This window comes from Alexandromys fortis, unplaced genomic scaffold (assembly GCF_014885135.2).
Source record: "Alexandromys fortis isolate MF-2015 unplaced genomic scaffold, M_Fortis_MF-2015_v1.1 scaffold_20, whole genome shotgun sequence".
In the NCBI taxonomy this organism is placed as follows: Eukaryota; Metazoa; Chordata; class Mammalia; order Rodentia; family Cricetidae; genus Alexandromys; species Alexandromys fortis.
In genome coordinates, this window is record NW_026067903.1 from 4,662,587 (window position 1) to 4,673,070 (window position 10,484).

The 10,484-nt window shown below is 45.9% G+C and overlaps 1 protein-coding gene across 5 annotated transcripts in view; it reads left to right on the forward strand.

Moving 5' to 3' along the window:
* The window catches only part of Aff3 (ALF transcription elongation factor 3), a 471,150-nt gene extending 460,875 nt beyond the window's left edge, over window positions 1–10,275 (forward strand). For 4 of the 5 annotated variants that reach the window (XM_050134761.1, XM_050134764.1, XM_050134762.1 and 1 more), the window contains 3 exons: window positions 3,162–3,211; window positions 3,334–3,557; window positions 6,085–10,275. In XM_050134761.1, coding sequence (XP_049990718.1) covers window positions 3,162–3,211; window positions 3,334–3,557; window positions 6,085–6,206 — 396 coding nt within the window. In that variant the 3' untranslated portion in view covers window positions 6,207–10,275. The remainder of the gene's footprint in view (window positions 1–3,161; window positions 3,212–3,333; window positions 3,558–6,084) is intronic. The other variant, XM_050134763.1, reaches the window with a different exon arrangement.
* The last annotated feature ends 209 nt before the right edge of the window (window positions 10,276–10,484 follow it).

Genomic DNA, 10,484 nt, shown 5'->3' on the forward strand with positions numbered 1-10,484 from the left:
TACTGAGACCCACTCCCCTTAGTTTCTAGTAGCTGATTTAATCTTTGATGCAAATGTTATTTTTAAAGATAGGAAGTGGCTTGTTATAGCTCAGAGACCTTTGTTGGCAATGTGGAATGATAGGGATTGAATTGCAACCATGGCAACTTTTTATCTCAGAGGATGAAATTATTTTCACTAGAAGACTACAAAACAAACAAACAAAAATCACGTTTTGGATATAGCATTGCAAAGCGATCCTGAAGTCAGTCATTCATTCAAAACGCCTGGGCTTCTTCTCTGTCTGAAATTACACCACCACTGTCTCCACCACTCCTTTATTACACACAAGCACACGGCCATCATGTTCAATCCTCTATCGCCAACCTGCACACCTCAGAGACCGGCCAGGAGACCAGGCTGTGTCTAGTGCCCTACCAGCTTTCTAGCTGACTGCTGCTGAGCACCCCGGTCATCGTGGACATGAGATCCGGCATGGAGGTTTTTCCCTACCAGGCATGGTGGGCTTGTCTGTGATCCCAGTGCCCTGGAGGCAGAGACAGGAGAAATCATTGCAAGTTCCAGGCTACTTGGTCCACATGGCAAGTTCCAAGCCAGACATACACATACACACATACGTTCACACATGCACGCACACACACACAGAGTGAGGCCTGTCTCAAACACACATGCACATGTGGGAGAATGATTTTCAGGAAGTTGGAGTCTAAGAGATGAACCATAGCAAAGTAAAAACAAAAATGCTTGAATAAAGAAGTACACTGAATTCTGTGATCCAACTTTTAAGGAATCAAGAATAGTTGTTAATGTTTGTATCCAGTCCAAAAACAGGAACAAAATGGATAAAAGAACAGAACAGTAAACCAGATTCTGTTACTTGAGTTATTGGCATTTGCTTTCCATCAATTCTATGTCTGAAGCATACTGTAAGTGGCAGGTTGTTATTATTAATAGTGCACAGTGCAGTGCTTTGATATATTATACACTATGGGCCCGTTAGATGCCACCAGATACAGCATGCATTCATCATCCCGTGTCTTAGCCATCTTCATGATGGGAACATCTCAGATCTGTCCCTTTCTTACAGTTCTGACCACGTGCTTTTAGTGGATCTCCAAGACATGTCCTTCGTGTTGAAGCTTTGTACTTGTAGGAGCCCTTGGTTCCAGACTTCAAGGACCATTTAAATACTGCTTGAGGCCTGAAGCCTTTGGGTTACAATGATCATCTGACTGTGGAGAATATGCCTTAGCAGTACATAGATGCCTCTGAAAAGGAAACATTAGTCTTACCAACGTGCTTTGGTCATGATGCTTACAGATAGGGCAAGAGCCAGAAAACCTCCACCCCATTCAAAACCACTTCTTAAACTATTCCCGCAACCCCTGGGCCTCTCTCCCTCTCCCACATTCTGTCCTCCTGTCCAGAGTGCTGAGCAGAAGGAACCTAAGTGAGGAGTCTCCCATCAGCTAGCCGTGTCACCCATTCTGACAGGAAAGGAGAGGGGATCCCCTAGCATGGCATTCCCATTCTAGCTCTCTCCGGGGAAAGTGGCAGTTTGTGATTCCGCCCTGTGTCTACACTACTGAGAGCCTGAAAGGCCAGTTCTTGCCATCTTGGCAGCTCCTGCCCTGATACTGGACAGCCTGTCACTTCCTGACGCTCCTTCTGCCAGAAGCACGTTGTCTTAGGGATCGCCGAGTGTTTGCTCGTTCCTGGAAAGGAGAAAGGGCACAGCCTCACCAAGTCTGCCACTCCCCTGATAGCTGTGCAGGCTATAGACACAAGCACATCGGGCTCTCAGACAGGAAACCCGTCTGTACTTGGTGACGCCCCTTGCTTAGGGGAGGACTTTCTGAACGATTGTGCTGGGCTGGTGTGCACTTGGCAGCCAGCCTGCCTGATGACTTGAGTGTAGTCCCCAGGACCCACATATAGCACAGGTTGTCCTCTGACCTCTACATACCGTGGCATGCTTGTACACATACATACATACCCACACACACATTCAGACATACATATACATGCAAAATATTAAAAATTATATATTTTTCTTTTTTTCACTTATTTATTGCTAGTTTGTTCCTGTTTTGTTGTGGTGCCTGGGATTAAACCCAGAAGCCGCTTATACCAGTCAAGTCCTCTGTAAAAAACTGAGCCACACTCAGGAAAACCTTCAAGTGCCTGATGCAGATGCCTAGTGCACGAAATGTAATCAGGCTACCTAAGTCCATCAAGGGCTACAGACAGAGCTGAGTGGTAGATTGCCTTCCTATAACATTTGGGCTCAGTATCCAATACCACCAAAAAAAAAATAAGTAAAAATTGCATGTTATAATGAAACCTGCCGGTGCTATTAGTTATGCTCATATTTATGCTAATAATAAGGTATCACTAGGTGTCAGAATTTTTAAATTTTCTGTTAGGAAATATATTTGAAGCTATCACTTTAGGAATATTCTCTTATTCCTTTAATATGAGTAATTTGTTGTTGTGCTGATGGTTGTTGTTGCTGTTTGAGGTAGAATCTCTCTGTGTAGCCCTGGCTGTTTTAGAACCTAGTCCGTAGACCAGGCTCACCTCAAACTGAGAGTTCTGCCTGCCTCTGCCTCCCGAGTGCAGAGATTAAAGGTGTGCGCCACACCCAGCATTAAGAGGGATAATTTTGAACTTCATAATTTAAAACGGCGGAATCTGACAACACACTTTCTCTGAAAGTCCCTGTAAATGATCCCTAAATTTAGACATAAGGGGTTCTCATCATCTCATAGTGGAGTGGGGAAGAGCTCCCACTCTTTTCAGAAGACTTAGACTCATTTCAAAAAAATAAAATAAAAGCTCTGGATTGGTCTGGTTTAGCATTCAACAGACCCTTGCAATTATGGATAATTTGGGCCTAAAGTTTGTTTGTAAGAAACCTCTACTGGGTAAGGCACATGTGTACACATGTGTTCACACACATTTGCACACTCATTCATACATACTGGCTTCCACGGAGGGAAAAGTGGCCCTGTGATTGTAGCCCAGGTGTGATTTCTGTGACTCCGCACTGACCTACAAGATGGTGGTGGTTACTGGCTCAGTCACATTAGAATACGCTGCTGTCCCCCGGTTACCCTTAGCCAGTGGCACTTACTGTCCACATTTTTATCTCCCTGCAGAATTCATCGAAAACTGCCCAAGCCCCGTCTCCATGGGGGTCCAGTGGCAAGTAAGTTCACTTTCCCCAAACACAGAAAGCCATGCATGACATGATGCGCTGCCCCGGGGGGACCTCCCGCCTCGCCTGCTCCCAACCTCTCCACTCTGGCTTTTCTACCTCTCTTCTTCCAGGAGCACTGGAAGCCCATCCCCCATGTCTCCCAACCCTTCTCCCACCAGCTCCGTGGGGTCTCAGGGCAGCCTCTCCAGCTCCAATGCCCTGCCCCCATCCACCATCGTCAGCATCCCCCAGCGCATCCATCAGATGGCAGCCAATCACGTCAGCATCACCAACAGCATCCTCCACAGCTATGACTACTGGGAGATGGCTGACAACCTGGCCAAGGAGAACAGAGGTGTGTGCGTTGTATGCATAACCTGTGGGGGATGGGGACCCGCCAGGTGGGGCCAAAGCTGTCCCAGGGGCATCGGTGATCAGATTTCATGGTTTATGGAAAAAGGAAAAACTGGCACCTGCTGCCTGAACCTGCTCTTACCCTCACTGTGGAAGAGAATGTGGAGTCAATTAGACGGCAATACCCGCAGGTGTAGGTGTGCGCACGTGGGATTTTCCAGTTTAGACAATGAACTTCTTGAACAGAGACCGTATCTCCTTTTAATTTGTGCTCCCCAGGACGTAGCCTAGTTCCTAGAACACAGTTGGGGGCTCCAAAAATAGGAAATATATGAAATGAACAAGTATGAATATTACGAGCTTTTTACCATCTAAACTGCTAGCCAGGCTGGGTGGCACAAGGCTATCACTGTAGTACTCCGGAAATTGAAGCAAGATTGCCAAATTCAAGTCCAGCTTGAGCTACCAAGGGAGTTCCAAGCTAGCCTTGGCTATATAAGTAAAACCTTATATTGTTGTGGGAGCTGCAGGCCTGCTTTTCATCCCGCCCTGGAGTTACTACTTTGAAAACAACACTTGTTTTGCCGATAGTAGAAGTAATAGGGGCCAGTGAGGTGACTCGGTGGATACAGGCCTGACAGCCTGAGCTCAGGACCCAGAACTCACAGTAGAAGGAGAAATCCAACACCCAAAAGTTGTCTCTGACCTCCACGTGTGCGCATAAGCACCTGTCTTCCTCCCTCCCTTCCCCCCACCTCTCTCTCACGCACACATGCACACACATATGCAAATAAAAACCTTAATGTAGTAATGGTACTTTCGGTGGCTAAATTTGAGGAGCATAGGAAAATATAGAGGGGAAGGTTTTACGGTAGCCAGTAGGTGGCCAGTCACAATTGTATGACATTATTGTGATGCGGTGCTCATAGAATCATGAAGTAGCCTGATGTCTCAGTCCATCTCTGTTGCTTCTAGTTCTTCTTCTACTGTGACAAATAGCGTTACAGTAAATCGTTGTTTCTCTGTGCACACGTGTGTGTGTTTGTGTATGTGTGTGTGGTTTTTCAAGGCAGGGTTTCTCTGTGTAACAGCCTTGGGTATCTGAAACTTTGTAAACCAGGTTGGCTTCTGCCTCCCAGGGGCTGGAATTAAAGGTGTGCACCACCACTGCCCAGCTCTTACTACATGCTTAAGAGAGAGTTATAGAAGTTAAACCGGGGCGGGGGTGTCAGTGAATACTTTTTTGTTGCTTTTGTTTGTTTTAGCTTTTGAGACAGGGACTCACTCTATAGTCTAGGTTGGCCTGGAACTCACTAGGTAGCCAAAGCTGGCTTCAGACTCGCCGTGTAGCCCAGGTTGGCCACAAACTCATGATAATCCTCCGGCCTCAGTCTTTGGAGTGTAATCACAGGCATGAGCTGCCAACCCCATTGTATCTTGATATATAAAAAAATTGTAAAATTCGCTCCTCGCCCTCCAGCAACAGGAAAGAATACCCATCGAGCTCATTTTCTGACAGGATTATAGTGATAATCATATGATAGTGTAAACCATAAGGGCAAGCAAGGTTGAAAGTCCAGTGGAAATGCTAGGAGGCCTCAGGCCCCCAGGAGAAACTCGCTAGAGGAACTTACATGGAAGAGGGTTTTGAAAAAGAAGACATAGTTCAGTGGCTGGAGTGGACCGAGATGGATATTTCAGGTGGGCAAGCAAAGCAGGCAGACGTATAGAGACAGTCCTTTACAGTCCAGGAGACCACGAGTGAGCCACGCTCCAGATGACACTGCCCACCACCTGCCAGGTGCCTCCTACCAGAGGTATCAGTGACATGTGTAAGGTACACAGAGTCCTGTTCACGCGCCCTGACCTGTCCTGTTCTTCCTCTGTCCTGTGCCTGGATTCCTTCTCCCAGCCACCTGCAGAGCTCAGTCTCTCTTGAGCCTCCCCCCTCTTTCTGTGTGTGTGTATGTGTGTATGTATACAAACACATACATATACACTAAGTGGCCTGGGACACTTCCTTCCAAGAAGCACTGTGATTCACCCATGATGGCAGGGCATGAGGATTCATCTGGCTTCTCCTTCCCTTCCTCTACCCACTTTTCCCAGAAAGTACCTAGGTACAAAATAAAGGAGACAGCAAACAGAGACTGTCCCAAGTTAGAACACAGCTTCAGCAGTGGTGGCTGCTTGGTCGTCTGACCCCTGACTGACCCACTGCCCTGGAGTCCCACTCGTTGGACCCCCTTCAGGGGCTCAGGCTGTTACAGTTGGTGGTGGGATAATGGAGAGCTGGGTCACACAGACATGGAGGAAAACGTCTGTCTACCGGAAGAAGGTAGTTGGAACATGCAGATCCTTTGCTAATTGGGTCCATAAACAGTCTTTATTTGGATGTGGGGTTTTATTTTGTTCCCGGGAGATGCCGAGCCACATAAACAATGGAGAATGCTTGAAGTGATGAGCGGATTCTTTCTGAAGTTTTCCAGGCCCTGACCTCCTCCATCACACGTCTCTCTGTCTCCTAGAGTTCTTCAATGACCTGGACTTGCTCATGGGACCTGTCACCTTGCACAGCAGCATGGAACACCTGGTCCAGTACTCCCAGCAAGGCCTGCACTGGCTGCGGAGCAGCGCACACCTGTCCTAGGGACCACGCCCTTGAGCCAGACTGCATTCTCCTCTCCTTGGTGGCTCAATGTTTCTGGACACTGTGCTACTGACATTCCCAGCCCACAGCATTTCCCAAACCGCGGTGAACGTTTCCTCAGAGTCCAACAGTGATTCTTTTCTGGGGCTTGTGTGTTTAGGTGTGGGTTTGTACGAAGCTTTCTGCGTGTGTGTGTGTGTGTGTGTGTGTGTGTGTGTGTGTGTGTGTGTAAGATCAACAGCTCTTCAAAACATGTTTTGTCTGGTTCCTATAATCCCAAGCTAGACAAGTGATTAGAGGTTCCTCACTGGAGGAAATCCACATAGCACGCCTGTGCTCACACGCTCACAGACACATTCCACCCCCCAGTGCTAAGCCATTGCCTTCTTAGACAGTTCCACCAAAATCTCATGTGTTGCTGAACCTGGTGCGATCCAGCACACCAAATCATAACTGCTGGATGAGTTGAACCTAGCTCTTATATTATTACTTTCAGTATTATATTCAATTCCCCGATTACTTTTGGTTGTTGTATATTAATGAGTAATTGAATAATGGAAACAAGTCAGTTATTTTTGTGCCGGAAGTTCACTAGTTTGCATGTTACCAAATGCCTTGCCCCTCTTCCCAAGTACCCTCCCCCGGCCCTCATTAGCTACTGAACTGAACACATTATAAGCCAGCAGAGTCCCACAAACTTCCCTTGCCTTGTCCCCACATGGTATAGAAATGGCACCAGGATTTGGGGATAGCTCAACAACCACAAAAGCAACAGTGACCATTTTGGTTCTTAATAAAAGCCTGCCCCTGTGGCAAGAAGCCCTCCGGGCACAGGGGCCTCCTCTTGCAGCCACTGTGACTCTGTGTGGCTGTTGTCATCAGCCAGCGCATCTCAAGTCTTTCCTCTCTACAGTGGCTTTCTCGCACCTTGTCTAGGCCAAATGAAGACGGTGCCATCCCTAGATCTGACAAGACTGGGAGCAGTTTGCCGCGGTGACACTGTCCGCACACTGTGGGTGGCTCCAGGCCTTAGTATATTTCAGTTTGGAGAATACTTTGCAGGCTTTCGTTAACAAGCTGCTCCCAGCGCAGGGAAAGTTGTCCCTTTGATGATCACAACTCTGGAGCAGCAACGACCGGAGTGTCTTGCATATATCTTGGGCATCTGGTCTGTGTGTGTCTTGACCATGGTTCTTTTCTGGGTTGGGTTTTGTTGTTGTTGTCATTAGGGTTTTTTTTTTTTTTTTGAGTTTATGTATTTAGTTTTTCAGCATCTTGTTTACAGTTTTTATCTGAAGTTTGTTTTCTCATGTTTTGTCATACCTTAGACTTAGTATTCTTGTCAAATATATGTGGACCTGAAATATTAGTATAAAGAAACAAGTCCTGCCAACAAGGTGTATCTTGCCACACTTTAAAGACAAACTAATGTCCTTGGGTTTACTTGTCCCTACTCTACCACGTCAACCAGAGGAAGATAGGTAAGGCCATCTCTGCAGTCCACTGTTGAAGGTGGCAGGGTCCCACAGTGTGTGTCCTGTGTTTCTACTGTCTCCCTGTGAATTTAGTTATGTTCACATTACCATTCTGTCAGCCTTCTCAGTAGGTGGCAGATAAGACTGCCCTCATTCCCCAGCTCCCAAAGCAGATTCAACATTGTACAAACAGCTGACCGTGGTTTGGATTCCTACCAAACTGAATTATGGGATTTGCATTTGGCTTTGACCCTCAAACACTTGAAATTTTTAGCTGTACATGGACTTCTGATGTTTTGAGCCAGATTTTTTTTAAGATGGACTATTTGTGGATACATAATTAGGTATCTTGGGGGAGAGGATTCAAGTCTAAACATGAAATTTATTTATGTTTCATCTGTACCTTGTATCCATGAAGACAGCGTCTGCAGCATCGGTTGTAAGCTATATCCATGAGGCAGGTATGGGATTCACCACTAACATCATATCACTGCTCAAGGAGTTGTCAATTTCGGAGCAGTTTGGGTTTCAGATTCTTGAAATGAGAATGCCCCCACCATTTCTACATTTATATTTATCTCTACAGCGCGATCCATGTACCCCTTTCACTAAGTGTTGGCAGGTTTGTGATTATCCTATGTGTAAATCTGAATATAAGAACTTTTGAATCACCTTTTGTGCAGGAGTGGGACTTTGTTCTAGTTGCTCTTGGTGAAATCTGGTGAAAAGTTCAAACTCTCACATAGAGGGATGCCCTCAAGGGCTTCTGCGCAACCTTGGGGAGCTTTTCTGGTCCTGCCTCTCTCCAAATTTATAGGCTTAGTTGTGACACTCATGCAGTCCGCATCCCTGGAAAGCCCCATCAAATTGCAAAGGTGGCCACTGGCTGGTTGTACCAGTGCAGATTTAATGAACACACTGGGAGCTGTTCCCCCCCCCCCCCCCCCGCCCCGCTAAAAAATATAAACGTGGAGAAACTGGTCCTCTGGAGACACAGTCAGAGCGTACAGCTCCTGTCCCTGTCTCACCCTATCCATGGAGCGTGTGTCAGGCCCAGGATAGGTAATTTTACGAAGAAACCGTCTTCCACTTGATGGGACTCGATGTTTATAATTCTGTTAAGGAGCCATCTTCCATTGGATGCCATGGAAGTCCTCCACAGCATGTTCCTTTTCTTAAGTTGGCTTGCAAATTGACACATCGTACATTTTTATAGCTATACAAGTCCTACATGTTCATTCTAGGGATGCAAATAATGCCTAAGTGTAGAAGATGTAAGTCTGTGGTTGCTCAGCGATCACAGATCTGGAAGGATCTGTATCCTTCCAGAGGGCTTCCATTTAAACTAACACTTGTTACCCCTTGTTTCTATTTGAAGACGTTCCACCAAAGTCCAACTGGTCTTCTCTCCCATGACCTGAGTAGATGCCACCTCTTGTCACAATGTTAGACTTAACCTTTGAAATGGGGTGGCTTACAGGTGACCCTAACAAACTTCAGCCTTAGTACTCTGCATATAGGAGTGTCCTGCGCAGATGAGCCCGGACAAAAAGGTTTGCTTAGGACAGGCGCATCTGGAAATGTTCACTTTGCAGATGGGAACTTGGACCCACTCCTGAGAGGAATGTACTGGAAATACACACTAAACAGGTGACAAGTTATGTGCTACATTAAACACATGGAATGCAATGCAATGAGACCTTCTGCACTAAAGTGTATCCTGTATCTGCAGCAATGGTGTGTGTCCTGTATAAGAGTGGTGTGTGCCTCTCTGACACCCTTACAAAACAGACGTATTCTGTATAAGTGCATACATTTAAAAATATATATCTAAAGTACCGCTGACAGACCTGTAGTACGCCTGACAGATATTACTAGTGCCTAATACTGAGTATAAGTCACTGCGTGTCCACATCACCTTGTTATAAAACCAGTCAATGCAGCGACCTTATCTATGAATCACATCCTTAAACTGTGCAGTAGCATATGCATATATATTTTTAAATAACATTTTTCACAGCTTTCCAGAGTTACCATTGAAATCTGTATCGCCAAAAAAAAAAAAGAGAGAGGAAAAAAATGCAAGGTTTCTTTTTTTTAATGATGTAGACACTCTTCAGCCCCAGTGATCTGCGTTGTGATTTCCTATTTGTAGATACTCCAGAGACCTTAGCAGTCACCAGCCTTAATGCATGTACAGGATATTATTGTGACTTAATTTATCTGTAGTTTTTAATCCATACGAAATTGGAATTTATAAACGGACTTGGATTGAATATGTCTGCCTTTCTAAGGTTGCAAACAACACATTAAATGATTTCTGTTGTACGTGAGAGAAATCGAGTTGTACATTAAAAAAAAAGAAGTTCACCAGTTTCTCTTAATATTTTACAAGGAGACTTTAGAGTTGAATCGTTTTCAAAGCAGGATTCTGGCTCCCAGCTTGGAATTGATTTAGAGGCAACTTTGCTTCATGAACCTTTCCTTTCTTCCTTCCTTCCTTTCTCTCTTTTCCTTCATTTGTTTATTTGTTCCTTCCTTTACCTTCTTCCAGGCGTTGATCTCGGGGCCTCACACATGCTGTGGCTCCCTGCACTGCGCTCCATCCCCAGCCATCCCCAGCCATCCCCAGCCATCCCCAGCCATCCCCAGCCATCCCCAGCCATCCCCAGCCATCCCCAGTGCTTTCACTGTAGCCTCCGTGGGTCATCATCGTTAAGTCTGGTATCGTTATCGTTAATGTCTCAATAGAGTGACGTTCAGTACTTCACTTTCCTTACCCAGATATATCCATCCTTCCTTT